The sequence below is a fragment of the Drosophila suzukii genome, chromosome 2R (genome assembly GCF_043229965.1).
Source record: "Drosophila suzukii chromosome 2R, CBGP_Dsuzu_IsoJpt1.0, whole genome shotgun sequence".
Classification (NCBI taxonomy): domain Eukaryota; kingdom Metazoa; phylum Arthropoda; class Insecta; order Diptera; family Drosophilidae; genus Drosophila; species Drosophila suzukii.
The window spans coordinates 22,128,559-22,141,673 of record NC_092081.1 but is presented as its reverse complement, the minus strand read 5'-3'; the positions used below and the strand labels follow the sequence as shown (position 1 = coordinate 22,141,673).

Here is a 13,115-nt window from a genome sequence, read left to right as displayed (position 1 = left end):
GTAGTTTCAATGGCGTTTCCACATCCTAAGCAAATTAAAAGCTCGAAATATAATATTGTACTTTTTATTTCCTAAAACTATTTAAACTCAGTTACATTACAACAAGCCTGAAGAAAACAGATCAAAAGCTATAGTCTACATGCATTTGACAGTGAACTCCAGGAAGGCCAGCTCCTTGTTTAGTTCGGTGACCCTCTTAAAATGCCTCTGGACGTACGGTGTGAGCACCTCGACCATGTTGCCATTGTTGTAGAACCTTGCCTTGGGATCCTGCAGAGCATCGCCGATTAAGTGCTTCAGGATCAGGTTGCCCACCTGCGAGTGTCGCGAGTTGGTGGTCCATGCCTTGACATGCTGCAGCAGCGCCACGCGCTGGTCCACGTTCAACTGGTCCACCAGTTGGCGGAGACCAGGATCATCCCGTTGCCGGACAAAGTGGTTGATAATGTCAAAGCTGGTTTTTGGCTTGTTTAAGTTCAAAGCCAGGACGAAAGCCTTGTGAAGTTTCTTCTGGGCGTGCAGAAGGGATTGAAGTGTCTGCTCCTGTTCCAAGGTGGCCTGTCGCTGGTCCAGCGCCTCGTTGCGCGTCGCCTGGGTGACGTCGCCAAAACGAATGAGCTTGGAGTCCGCCCCTCCGGTGTAGAAGAACCGATTGCTACGGCCGGAAACGGCCAGAGCCCACACCCTGTCGCTGTGCTCGTCCAGGGATTGCAGGCATGTGTTGGTCTTTATATTCCACAGCTTAAGAAGGCCGTCCGAAGCGGCGGAAAGGATAAACTTTCCATGATCCAGGAACTCGGCTCTAAGTATGGTGCACTCCTGGTCGAAGCGTTTAATGCACGTAAAGTTGCTGATGGACCAAAGGCGCAGAGTGCAGTCCGAGGACGAGGTGAGCACGATCTGGTCCACCGGCGAGAAGCGCACACTCCACACTCCGCGTGTGTGACCCCGCAGCACGCCCTGCAGCGAGTTGGAATCCGACAGCCAGACCTTTGCCGTCTTGTCCTGTGATGCGGTGGCAATGAGCTTGTTGTTCGGGGCATAGGCCACACAGTTCACCTCCTTGTCGTGGGAAAGCGCTGCATAGCGCAGGTTGAAGGAGTACGAGTTGCGATCCTCCTTGTCCCTGGCCAGCTGCCACACCTTCATGCTTCCATCCTGGCTGACGGAAGCAAAGCCGGTGGCTCCGTTGTGCGTCATGGCCACGCATCCAATAGTGGACGTGTGGCAGTTGGCCTGTTGCGTCAGAGCCTCAAGCGAGCAATCCTTGTCGTGCTGAAGCCTCCACAACCGGACGCTACAATCCTTGCCCACCGAAATGAGTAGATTCTGGGAGGCGGCCAGGGACATGACCGTATCCGAGTGGCCCACGATCAGCTTGCAGTTCATATCGTGCTCCGTGTCGTACAGCTTGAAGTGCTTGCTGTTGGTGGCCACGGCCAGGTAGCGATCGTTGTCCCCCATGAAGCACATATCCAGGATCTCGTCGTTGTAGCCCACAAGCTGCTTAATCGGCTCCAGACTTCCGGCATCGTAGATCAGAATATTTTGTTCCGTAGTGACCAGCGCCAGCTGCTTAAGTTCGCTGCAGAGCAAAAGTCTGCTGATTTGGAAATCGGACTGGGAAAGAAGATCCCTGGTCTTCCAGGACTTGGTGTCCACCTGCTGCAGCTTGCCTGTCCCACTGGCTACGATTATCTGATGTCCCTCTTCGACGTACACGACTCCCTCCAGTTCATCGTACATAGGGAGTACCTTCAGCTGCTTGCTCTCCAACTGCTCCTGCAGTTGCCACACGATCAGGACCTTGTCCCGGCTTACGGTCACGATCTCATTGCAGTCGGCCGAGCTGCTCTTGAAACTCAGGCCCGTGATCTGCGAGAGATGACCCCGCATCTTGTGCAGCAGGGTCTTGGTCTCGTAGTTCCAGGCATAGACCGTGCTATCCGAACCCCCAGCGTAGATCTCCTTGCGCAGCACATTGGGATGGAAGACAAGGAGCCAAGCGGGACCCGGGAAACCCTTGAGGGCACCCAGGCAGCTGTTGTTAGAGTAGTCCCACAGCCTCAGTGTGGCGTCCGCTCCGCCGCTGGTGCAGATTAGCCTGCCGCAGGGACTGAACTCCACCCGAATAACGGGTCCCTTGTGCTGGGCCTTCCACAGCTTCACCAGCTTCGCGGTGGCCAGCTGCCACAGCCGGAGCAGGCCACTCCGGTGGGCAGTGACCAGGTGCTCCTGAGACAGGCCGAAGCAGGTGACGGTGTCATCCTCCACGTCGATGTTATCCACATCTGCCGACCTCTTGTTCTCCCCCGATGAGGCCGCCACTCCGAAGCTCAACAGGATTTGGGAGGTCATCACATCAACCTGGTTTACAGCCGCTCCATTCAGGCAGTACAGATAATGGCCATCCGCGCTCCAGGCGATGTCGCCGCCGGCGTAGAAGTTCGTGTAGCGTGCCTCCGCCGCGTAGCTGGGTCATTTAATTGTTTAATATTTACTATTGTCATCTTATTTAGGCAGTTCTAGTTACCTTTTTTCGCTGATACTCGCCAGCATGATTTCAGTTGTTTATAAATACAAAAACCGCGTGCGCCGCGGTTCGGAACTAGTTCGAAATGGAACTGTGCAGAATATGTATGGGATATTCCATCGGTAAAATAAAATAAGTTCAATTAATATGTTTAGATAGATATTCGAATAAATATTAAATATATTTAGATTCTATACTGTTGAATTTCTTAACAGTTTTTAAATGTTTGCAGTAGCAAATAGTTAAAACTACAAATGTAGCATAGTATTTTGAACCCTGGCTTTTACTTCCGAAAAAGTTGACAAATGGTCACAATTGTTTGAAAATTCAACAGGAACCATTTAGAAAATATTTTTTGTTGTTTTATTTTTCAACAATTCATACCCAGAATGTTGCTATTAATTTTAATTTGGGGCTAATTTAACACTTTGGCTAAAAGAACGGTAGCTTAAAATTGTTGATGTTGCATCCGTTTTTTGACAGATATTCCATATAAATTCAATGTCCCGAAATTTTTTAATTTAACAATAAGTATCGATGCTGTCTAGCTTGTTTTAGTAAGGTAAGTAAGGTAACTTTACCAATAAAATTGCGACAGTATCAGGTAAGCAACGATTTTTGCTTCAGCCTAAATTGACGTTTGTAACTCTGGGGTTGCAAGACTTTAGACTTGCTTTACACATATTGTCTTTTTGACCTGGTGTATAATAAGAACAAGGAAGATTCAAAATGGCACAGCCAGATGCATACGAATCTCCTCAGGAAATGCTGTCCCATCGGCGGACATCGTCCATCTTGTCTCTTAATGACGACTGCTTGGAGCGTGTCCTGCAAAAACTGGGACTGCAGGATCAGCTGCGATTCGCCAGGACCTGCCCACGATTTAGGAGGATCTACAAGATGGCCACTGCCCGGCTGCACAAGTCCGTGAACTCCGATGAGCTAGAGAAATGTACCGCCAGGGAAGTATGCACCTTCTTCAAGCTGTCTGGAGCTCATGTACAGAGCATTAAGGTCATGCATATTAAGGAACGTTTGGCCAAATTGGTAGGGGACAAATGCAGCAATCTGAGGACGTTGCATTTTGTGTTCTGCCCTAATATGTATCTATTCATGAAGTCTATTATGGACAATGCTTATCATCTGGAGGCTCTGGAGATATGCTCTTCAGGCATTCGCGATAAGGACATTTCTGTGCTCCAGAACCTGACCAATCTGAAGATCTTAGAGTTGAGCAACTGCTATATTACTGGTCGCACCTTCTACGAGCTACCGGCTTCCATCGAGGTGCTAAAGCTTAACTGCCTCAATTTGGAAGTCGGCTCCCTTCCCCAGACCTGCAAGCGTCTAACCAAACTGAGATCCCTCGACCTCCTGCGATTGTATAGGTATGACGAGGTCTTCAAAATGATGGTAATGGAGAATTCTTGTCCTTCGCTGGAGGTGCTACGATTCACCATGGGTCTCCGCCGCAACAGCGCGTATGTGGCCCAACTGCCAAGCCTAAAAGAGCTGATGATTTGCAGTGATATACTGGACACACAGGACTGGCAACACTATAATAACTTGTTGACCCTGCTAATCGAAGGACTCGTGGAGTACAAGTACCAGGAGCTAGAGCATTTAACAATTGGTGCCCGCCTAACCAAGGAGCAGCTGAAAGAGGTGGGCAAGCTTAGCGGCCTTCGAGTCCTCTGTTTGTCCTGGGTGGACTTTGACTATGCGCCAATCGCCAAGCTCAAAATGTTGGAGAAGATAGTCTTCAATGAACCGTGCGTCAGTGACTCAATGATATTGCACCTGTTTGACGCCTGTCCCAAACTACACTATTTGGGACTGAAACAAATCTGCTTAAACGATAAGCTGGTAACTGGGATCGCAGAACGAGTTCGCCAGGAAATGACCAACAATAATATGAAGCGAAAGCTGCCCATTGAACTGGGATTTTCTACGAGCGACGAGGAAATAAGGATGTTTATTTGCAATGTAAGTTCAGTTTTAGTTTTGCGACATTAACTCCTTATTTAAATTACAACCAATTCTTTCCAGAATCCTGAAGCGGCGCCCAAAAAAATCATTAGATTGAAAGGATATAACGCTTATAGCTTTTGGGCTGGGTGGATATGTTGATGACTCTTAAAAACAAATTTGTAACTTGTTATACACGTAAAATAAAGCGAAGCTTTAAATGCTTAATATTCAAATACAATATAAATTTAAACCTAGGCGATAGTTATACAGTTTGAAGCGATAGTCGGCCAGTGGCGGGCGATTGCAAGCAAAATATCGAAACTCGGACAATCGATATGCGCCTTTGTTTTGTCCACCACTAGCCAAGCAAAAGCCGTCAAATCATCGTCGCATTTGACCCAAGATATTAAACTAATTTTTGCGTTTGAAAAGTTTAAATTTCCTTCAAGTCTTCGCAATGAGTACTATTGGCACCGGAGTAAGTAGTTGGTGAGCCGAGTCCGTGATCGAACGATTCCTAACATGGCCCTCTCGTTTGCAGTACGACCTGTCGGCCTCCCAGTTCTCGCCGGATGGCCGCGTTTTCCAGATCGACTACGCCTCGAAGGCGGTGGAGAAGAGCGGCACCGTGATTGGGATCCGAGGCAAGGACGCCGTGGTGCTGGCCGTGGAGAAGATCATCACCAGCAAGCTGTACGAGCCGGACGCCGGCGGGCGCATATTCACCATTGAGAAGAACATCGGAATGGCGGTGGCCGGTTTGGTGGCCGATGGAAACTATGTGGCGGACATCGCCCGCCAGGAGGCGGCCAACTACAGGCAACAGTTCGAGCACGCCATTCCGCTGAAGCATCTGTGCGACCGCGTCGCCGGATATGTCCATGCCTACACCCTGTACAGCGCCGTTCGCCCCTTCGGACTGTCGATCATATTCGCCTCCTGGGACGAGGTCGAGGGCCCGCAGCTCTACAAGATCGAGCCCTCCGGCTCCTCCTTCGGCTACTTCGCCTGCGCTAGCGGCAAGGCCAAACAGCTGGCCAAGACGGAGATGGAGAAGCTCAAGCCGGACATGAAGATCGACGATCTGGTGAAGAGCGCCGGTGAAATGTAGGTCTACTGCCCTGAAACCTTTCTAGTTTCTTTCTTTCGCTTAGAATTAACCCCCCTATTGTCTAAGAATAATTTATAAAAAGTTATTGTCATGCCAATCTTATTTTTCAGCATCTACAAGGTCCATGACGAGCTAAAGGACAAGGACTTCCGCTTCGAAATGGGTTTGGTGGGCAGGGTGACCGATGGCCTGCATCGCATCAATCCCCCAGAACTGACTGAGAAGGCGCGGAATGCCGGAGACGCCGCCAACAAGGAGGATGACAGCGACAATGAGACGCATTAGTTCGTTTGCGGCAGTGAATCTAATTCTGGGCCCAAATGCATAACGTTAATTTTATATTTCCCTAAAGCGCAAAATGTATAAACAAAATCGGGTGAAACATTGACTTTCGATTCGGTTTGGGGGAGTATTGATCCTTGCACTTGAAGTCGTAATGGCTTAAATAGTTAGCTATCCCGAAAGCTGCAATAACTGAAGTTCGTAATCGCATTTCCAGTTACAACTAAACGGAAAACATTAAAATATTTAAACCATAGAGCCCCTTAGTATTTTCCTCTTTAAAATATTTTAAAGTTTATCGGAACTAGCTCCGTTCATATGACAAAGTACCGATAACCGCTCGATTATAGTCAAAACGTATCGCTCACAGCTGATTCATTTCGCGCCATTTATTGTTATTTGTGATTTAACGACCCACGACTTGAAATTAAGACTGCGATTAATAAGAGCAATGACTACTTTAATAGAACAGTTGATAACGAAGATGGGACTGCGGGAGGAGCCCAATGTGATGGAGTGAGTTCGAAATGGTATAAGTGAAGTGACCTAATAGGTTAAAACGAATCCTTTCCAGGAAAACCACTGAATTGGTGCGTCTACTGGAGCTGCGCTCCACAAATGTCCCCCTGCAGATCAACGAGTATGGCAAGATAGTCCTGTGCGCGGACCTCGCCTCCTGTCTGCTGGGCATCGGGTTTGACAAGGAGCAGGCCCTTAAGTTGTCTGGGTTGCGCAAGAGCCACTACCTAAACAACAAGCGGATGTTCGAGAAGCTCCTGGACCTGAACAAGCTGGCCAGCGTGAACGACATATGTGTGCAGCTGGGCCTCAACGAGGTAACCCGCAAGGCGGAGGAGCTGATGACCCTCTTCAATGCCGTGGCGGCCACGGAGGACACCGGCACCGACACCACCCATCCGCAGTACGCAGCCATGGCCGTCTTCCAGGCCTGTCGCCTGCTCAAGAAGAAGGTCTCCAAGACCAAGCTCATGCCCTTTAGCAACCTTCGTCCCACCCAGTTCCAACAGCTCGAGCAGCAGTGGAGTCTCATGATAGCCAAGCACCACAAAGAGGTAAAAGTACAAGCCTCCTCCGATTTGGATGGGAAACTTAAGGAAAGTCAGCAAGAGAATATCAAGGGCCAAGAGGTCAAGAAGGCGCAGAAGCCTCAGACGGAGGACTACGATACATGGAAGGCGCGAATGCTGGCCACAGCGCAGGCTCGGCTGATGGAACAGGAGAGTTCGGAGCCCAATCCGGATAATCAGCTTCTGGAGGCTTAAGCATTTGGATTACATTATGACTAATATATAAGACATTTCCATGAAAGATCCAGTTTGTCATTAGAAATAATTATTTATTACATTGAATATTACCATTAATTTTAGTTTAAAATATAAGAGAGATTCCTAAGTAAAGAAATGCCAATGTTTCTCTTCTTGGCATTCTGGAATTCTAAGTTAACCATTTCGTCATTAGTTTTGTTATCCTTGTCATTCCGTTTCAAAGGTTAAGCTTTTAAATAAAACAAAAAAGTCCGATTAAAAATGTATCATTTTGAAAAAGATAAATACACATGTATTCAGACAATACCCCGATCAAAATATGAAAAAAAAATGCAAAATAATATAGAACAAATCGATCGAACAAGGAGTAACTTTTAGTTTGTATCCCTTTTAGCCACATTATCGTGTAAACTTGTTTTTAACATTAGTAACACTGATTTATTGTATTGAAATTCTTCATTAGTTTTAGGTACGTACATATAAAAGTAAAAAAATACCTATTTAAATAAAAATGGTCGCGGTTTGTTGATGCCGAGTAAGTGATTTCTAAGCCTATTATTCCTGTATTTAAACTCGCTAATTTCTTTGGATTTCCTAGTCGGTAAGTTCGTCAATAGTCCTCGTTTTGTTTTGCATATGGGCTTTAAGCAATTCGCCAACATCTATGAGGTTCCCCTTAGAATCATGGGCTGAAAAATAAATAAAGTTAGTATTGCCTGTCAGATTCCGTGAAGAGGTTTGCACCTACAACTGTAGATGATCAACTCCACTAAGTTACGGGTCTCCGGCCACGTGGTAATGAGCTCCTTCAAGTGCTTGTAGAACTTAAGCCAGATCTCCCGCTTCAGCTCCTTCATCTGCCAGGTGGCCGACAGGTTGAACTGCATGGCATCGAAGAAGGATAGCATGGGCGTGGCCCCCTCGATGGCAAAGTAGTAGGTCTTGCCATTAACCTTTTGGTTCAGTCTGTAGACAGCGTGTTTAAAGGGACGATACACGCCGGCTCGGTTTATGAACTTCGTCTCCAGGGGCTAAGAACGTTATTACTAGACTTGTATTATGATCTCCAAGGATTTCTTGCGAACTTTCACCTCAACTTTTTTCAGTAAATCGCTTTCGAGCACGCCATTAACAAACATTTCGTCGGGAATAAGAATAACCAGTCGATTTATGCCGAAGGTGATGTTGTTCTTGTCCTGGAAAGTGCAATCTTATTATAAATTTGGATAGACCTCGGAGTCAACTTACCTCATAAAGTTCCATTCGGTGATGGAGTCCATCTTCCTTGCGTTCGGGCAGTGAAAGTTTGAGGTAGCCGTGGAAGTAGTTGGAGGCCATTCCGGCCGCGTAGTCTAGTCCGTGGGATTCCCGTATCCAGTGGGAGTAGCTCAGGGTGCTCTGACCCAGATCGCTGAAGATCCAGTAGAGCGGTATGTGGGCCAGGAACACCATCGTGGGCACTACGCCTCTGCAATTTCCTGTAACCGAGATTCGGGCGAACCCCACGAGGAGAAAGCCCACCAGCAGAAAGGTCGACTTGGTGTTGTATGTGTAAGACCGTCGGAGGATCGTCCTCACCCGGTCCTCGGGCAGATAGTACCGGCTGTATCGGACATATTCGACGACACAGCGATACAAGCGCTGCAGAAAGTCAGCCAGAAAGACGGTGGCCACAATGCAAACAGAGGTGTCTGCAATGAATCAGAGCAATGCGGTCTAAGGCGTGTAATCAATCGACACGGCACCTTCACTCACCTATGTACTCTCCTATCATCTTTTTCAAATAAAAACATTTCCTGCTCTTCTCCGCGCGAACTGCGTTCTCCGCTTCTTCCGCGCTATTTGCAATTGCCATTTCTCCGAACATACGGTTCGCCAGGGTTGCCAGATCGATCTGAAGAATTCGCGAAAGCTTTCCCAGAATTTGAAATTCAAAAATTCAGTTCAACGATGTTATATTTCCGCGGCAAACATACATTTTGTGTATGTATAGGTTAAATATTCGCATTCTACAGTTCAACTTTTTAAGAGCGCTATCAAAGAGCTACATTGTTCTGTTTATTTATTTTGAATTGTGTTTATTTGTTCCTTTTAAAGACTTGCGAATATATATGAAAATCTTTTTATAACTGTACAGAATTTATTCAAATCTAAATAATTCAATTGAATGTCTATAGGACTAACACAAGCGAACTAGATTATGTAATTAATTGTTGTTATTACTTTTAAATAATTGATAAATCTTTTATGTTTATCTAATCTGCCTAATCTAAATGTAAGATTCGCTGAGATTTCAGTGATCAGTTTAGTCACCGAAGTAAAACACTAGTAATCTTAGCAAAAGGTGGCCCTTAGTGTTAAGGCTTTTAAAATATGCATAGAATAACGAATGAGTTTCTTCTAGTACATCGTGTCACAAGAAAAGTCATCCGCTTATCTCACAAGTGTACATTTACAAAATGTATGAATGACTAGAATAACAACAGCTTTGGTACAGCAGTAAACTTTGGGGGCATTTTTTTAAATTAATTAATTGTACAACCCATGCATTATTTGAAATCAAGTAGCTCAGCAGCACCATACATTGGAACCATAGCTTCTAAATCTCAAGCTTTTAAATACATTCAAAATAACTTGTATATTTATCTGTTAGTACATCAATGGTTTACCTTTCTCTGCTTAGGAGTGAGAATCCAAATTATCTAAGGATCAAGGGACTACTGCAGGGATGTGATTTTCTGGTTTTAAAAATGCACACCGATTGGTATGGTAATTTCAGAACTGCGTATTATTTGCGAAGGCTCTTCGTTCTTTGTGGAGCTTAGTCTCAACTAAATGATCTAATGCTCTGATCAATACTGGCAAGCTGTGGCTGGGGTGTCCCTATTTCAACCCCATAAGGTCATTATATATGTTATTCAAAAACAAATAACAATAAGACCGTACAACTCATTTTGAAAAACCCGTTAATCAGTGTAACCGTATGCGATGAAATGAGAATGACTTGCGATGCATCGATAGTGTCATCGATGCTTACCCACCCCTAATTTGTATAACTGCATCAAGCGTCAGCAATTGTATTGTTGTTAAAAAAAATCGAACTAATTTCTTGGATTTGTGATGTCTTTAACTGTGCGATAATAATAATAGTGAAAAATCAATATAGCCAGTGTCGCTACCACAAAATGTAAATCTGTAGTTTCCTTGTCGACTTGAGGCAAACCGAATTGGATAAACAAAGCAAGTAGGTGGTTTAATATTTGATTACATATATTGCATATTACTCATGAATAACACCTATTGTTGAAATTGATAAGCCCGAGATCAGATAGTATTAGTTACTAAATTTATACCTTTCGGATTCACAGACTCCGAGGGCACGTCATCGGTGACGGTTCGTTGTTTGTTCCCCGATTGATTGATAAGCAAAACAAAGCGAAAGCGGCTTGAAGAACTGAAGAACCGCACCCTCAACAAAGACGAATCTGTGGCACCATGCCGATACTTTATAGTGTAATATCGCGGGGCACCACCGTGCTGGCCAAGTACGCGGACTGCGTCGGCAACTTCGCCGAAGTGACGGAGCACATCATCGGCCGGATCGGGGTGCACAACCACAAGATGACCTACACACACGGCGACTACCTGATCCACTACACCTGCGAGAACAAGCTGGTCTACATGTGCATCACCGACAACGTGGGTGAACGAACCGCTGGCCCAGTTACCCACCGGTTACTCATTGCTTAATCGATATTCACAAATCTCCCCGTTTCTTCGTAGGAGTTCGAGCGTTCCCGGGCCTTCCTATTCTTGGCGGACGTCAAGCAGAAGTTCATCCAGACTTACGGCCTGCAGGTGGCCACCGCCATCGCCTACTCCATGAACACCGAGTTCTCCAAGATCCTGGCCGACCAGATGAACTACTTTAGTCAGTCCCGGGAGGTGGACACCATTTCGCGAGTTCATGGGCAGATAGACGAGCTAAAAGACATCATGGTTAAGAATATTGGTGAGAAAGAAGACGGTTCTCCTTAATTTATCATTTCACTGATCCCCGATTATCCCAACTGCAGACAGTCTGCGAGATCGCGGCGAGAAACTGGAGCTGCTGGTCAACAAGACCGAAAACTTGAGCAATAATGTAAGATGACACCATTTGGGCTTGGAAATGTTCTTTCATCTGCCTCTTTTACAGTCCGTTGCATTCCGCAAGGCCTCGCGGAACTTGGCGCGACAAATGTTCTGGAAGAACATCCGCATCTACGTGGTGGTGGGCCTGGTGATAACCTTTGTTGTCTACGTAATCGTGAGCATGGCCTGTGGTGGCCTCGCCTGGCAGTCCTGTGTTTAGGATGCGCTTTAAAGTTGTTTATATTGTTATAGGCTCATAACACATGTATATTTGCATATAAAACTCTACGGTACCCTCATTATCTATGTTCTATGTAATAAACTTGAATGTATACGGAATAATATATTGGAAGAGCCTTCGGAGCGATCACTTGTCCCCCACGTACACCACATCGTTTGCCTTGACCTTTCCTGGAAGCCGAAGACCCAAATGGATGCCCAGAGCCGGTGAGCTGTAGTTGAACAAGCGGTAGCTGTGGAGACCAGAGATGAAGTAGCGCGATAAATCGCATTGCTCAGATCATGCTTAAAGCAAGGACTCACCTTCTCAGCGTCTTCAGTGGCTCCCCATCGGCGTCCCTCTCAGCAGTCTTCACATTTATGTTCGGAAGGATGCAGCGCGTGCAAGGCGCCACCGTACGGAAGACAGCATCATCGCCAATACGCAGCCATTGCCAATTGTCCTCGGCATAGGGCTCGTCCACATCCATTTTTAGCTCGAAGTTACCCCGGAACTGGAGGGCATCCACAGGATTTTTTAGCCGAGTGTTGAGATCAGCTACCGAAGAAAGGTTCATCAGCATAAAACTGGTGGCATCGTTGAAGGTGCCCTGTGGAATGAACATACAGAAGAGGATAGTAAAATTATGGGTAACCTTTATCCTGGGATGGTACTATTCTTGTTTTTTGAAATATTAGCTGTGCAAAACTAGCAAAATACACTAGGATACCCACCGAATCCTCTTGTCTTATGAAGGGCATGTCCTTGAGTCGCGGATTGGTGCTTCTCACTGGCTTCGGATAGGGGTAGTGAACAAGTTTCAGCCCGCTTTCCTTCTGCAGGATGGCCTGTGAGAACCACTTGTTGATCCGATCTCCGCAGGGCATCACGTCCACGGGAACGCCCCAAACGGATGTGTTCACATCCTTTCCAGGACCATCCAGGTTTTCAAAGTCCAACTCCAAGTCGGGCAAGCCCTGGGCGCTAAAAATCAGCTTGCTGGGCGACACCTTCTTCGATTGGATCTGGGTCATGTGGGGATACACGCGAGCAGTGACCATTTCGTTTTTGTCGTTGACAACCATCAAGGTACGATCCCTTATTCCCTCAAAGGACATGCTCAGCACGTCGCAGTCGTACTCCACTCCGGTCTTGGAGATCTGCAGAGGAGCACAGGACTTGACCGGAAAGAAGTGAACCCTCTCCACGGTGCCCACGCGTCGCCACTTTTGGGGCATCACATCGCGGGTCAGGTGGCGGTACAACAGGTAACTGGCCCCGCCCACCGCTACCATGCCCACGCCCACGCCCACCAGGGTCTTGGGACTGAGGTCAAAGGTCGTGTTGCTTCCACCGGCTGCAGGATAACCCAGTTACAGCAAGATTTCATGACTTAGTCCCCTTTTTTTACTCACTTGCCATCTCCTTTGTGAAGGGTAAAACTTAAAACAGTAAGAAGAACTTGTTGCTTTCTCTGCGTTAAAAGCTTCACTGATTAGGTTTATTGGCGAAAGCTCTCCTTTGATGAAGATCTTTCCCAGGCAATATAATATGTACAGATAATGGACCGTTTTACAC

The 13,115-nt window shown here is 46.5% G+C and overlaps 7 protein-coding genes across 8 annotated transcripts; 4 read left to right on the top strand and 3 right to left on the bottom strand.

Annotated features, from left to right (window-relative positions):
• Positions 1-48: 48 nt before the first annotated feature.
• Positions 49-2,669, bottom strand: LOC108009276 (transducin beta-like protein 3). Its single transcript, XM_017073492.4, has 2 exons — positions 2,534-2,669; positions 49-2,473 (listed from the first exon to the last, which is right to left on the bottom strand). Exons 1-2 carry the CDS (start codon positions 2,557-2,559, stop codon positions 136-138), a joined length of 2,364 nt encoding a protein of 787 aa, XP_016928981.2. The 5' UTR covers positions 2,560-2,669; the 3' UTR covers positions 49-135.
• A 186-nt stretch (positions 2,670-2,855) lies between these two features.
• On the top strand, positions 2,856-4,799 carry LOC108009277 (uncharacterized). Its single transcript, XM_017073493.4, has 3 exons — positions 2,856-3,095; positions 3,161-4,519; positions 4,583-4,799. Exons 2-3 carry the CDS (start codon positions 3,263-3,265, stop codon positions 4,661-4,663), a joined length of 1,338 nt encoding a protein of 445 aa, XP_016928982.2. The 5' UTR covers positions 2,856-3,095; positions 3,161-3,262; the 3' UTR covers positions 4,664-4,799.
• A 24-nt stretch (positions 4,800-4,823) lies between these two features.
• On the top strand, positions 4,824-5,997 carry Prosalpha7 (proteasome alpha7 subunit). Its single transcript, XM_017072424.4, has 3 exons — positions 4,824-4,982; positions 5,046-5,611; positions 5,726-5,997. The coding sequence occupies exons 1-3, from the start codon at positions 4,962-4,964 to the stop codon at positions 5,898-5,900; spliced, it is 762 nt and encodes a 253-aa protein (XP_016927913.1). The 5' UTR covers positions 4,824-4,961; the 3' UTR covers positions 5,901-5,997.
• Positions 5,998-6,255: 258 nt separating this feature from the next.
• Orc6 (Origin recognition complex subunit 6) lies at positions 6,256-7,319 on the top strand. The gene is made up of 2 exons (XM_017072181.4): positions 6,256-6,413; positions 6,472-7,319. Exons 1-2 carry the CDS (start codon positions 6,349-6,351, stop codon positions 7,178-7,180), a joined length of 774 nt encoding a protein of 257 aa, XP_016927670.2. The 5' UTR covers positions 6,256-6,348; the 3' UTR covers positions 7,181-7,319.
• Positions 7,320-7,595: 276 nt separating this feature from the next.
• Positions 7,596-9,994, bottom strand: Sting (transmembrane protein sting). Its single transcript, XM_017072180.4, has 6 exons — positions 9,853-9,994; positions 8,939-9,095; positions 8,432-8,874; positions 8,275-8,379; positions 7,932-8,214; positions 7,596-7,872 (listed from the first exon to the last, which is right to left on the bottom strand). The coding sequence occupies exons 2-6, from the start codon at positions 9,048-9,050 to the stop codon at positions 7,778-7,780; spliced, it is 1,038 nt and encodes a 345-aa protein (XP_016927669.2). The 5' UTR covers positions 9,051-9,095; positions 9,853-9,994; the 3' UTR covers positions 7,596-7,777.
• Positions 9,995-10,230: 236 nt separating this feature from the next.
• On the top strand, positions 10,231-11,659 carry Vamp7 (Vesicle-associated membrane protein 7). 2 transcript variants are annotated; one of them, XM_065863046.2, is made up of 5 exons: positions 10,231-10,423; positions 10,552-10,882; positions 10,967-11,195; positions 11,260-11,327; positions 11,382-11,659. In XM_065863046.2, the coding sequence occupies exons 2-5, from the start codon at positions 10,679-10,681 to the stop codon at positions 11,535-11,537; spliced, it is 657 nt and encodes a 218-aa protein (XP_065719118.1). In that variant the 5' UTR covers positions 10,231-10,423; positions 10,552-10,678; the 3' UTR covers positions 11,538-11,659. The 2 variants fall into 2 exon arrangements, with proteins under 2 accessions (XP_065719118.1, XP_016930182.1); XM_017074693.4 differs by having other exon boundaries at positions 10,232-10,427.
• Positions 11,552-13,111, bottom strand: Marc (Mitochondrial amidoxime reducing component). The gene is made up of 4 exons (XM_017074689.4): positions 12,953-13,111; positions 12,272-12,894; positions 11,861-12,147; positions 11,552-11,790 (listed from the first exon to the last, which is right to left on the bottom strand). The coding sequence occupies exons 1-4, from the start codon at positions 12,957-12,959 to the stop codon at positions 11,685-11,687; spliced, it is 1,023 nt and encodes a 340-aa protein (XP_016930178.2). The 5' UTR covers positions 12,960-13,111; the 3' UTR covers positions 11,552-11,684.
• Positions 13,112-13,115: the final 4 nt, after the last annotated feature.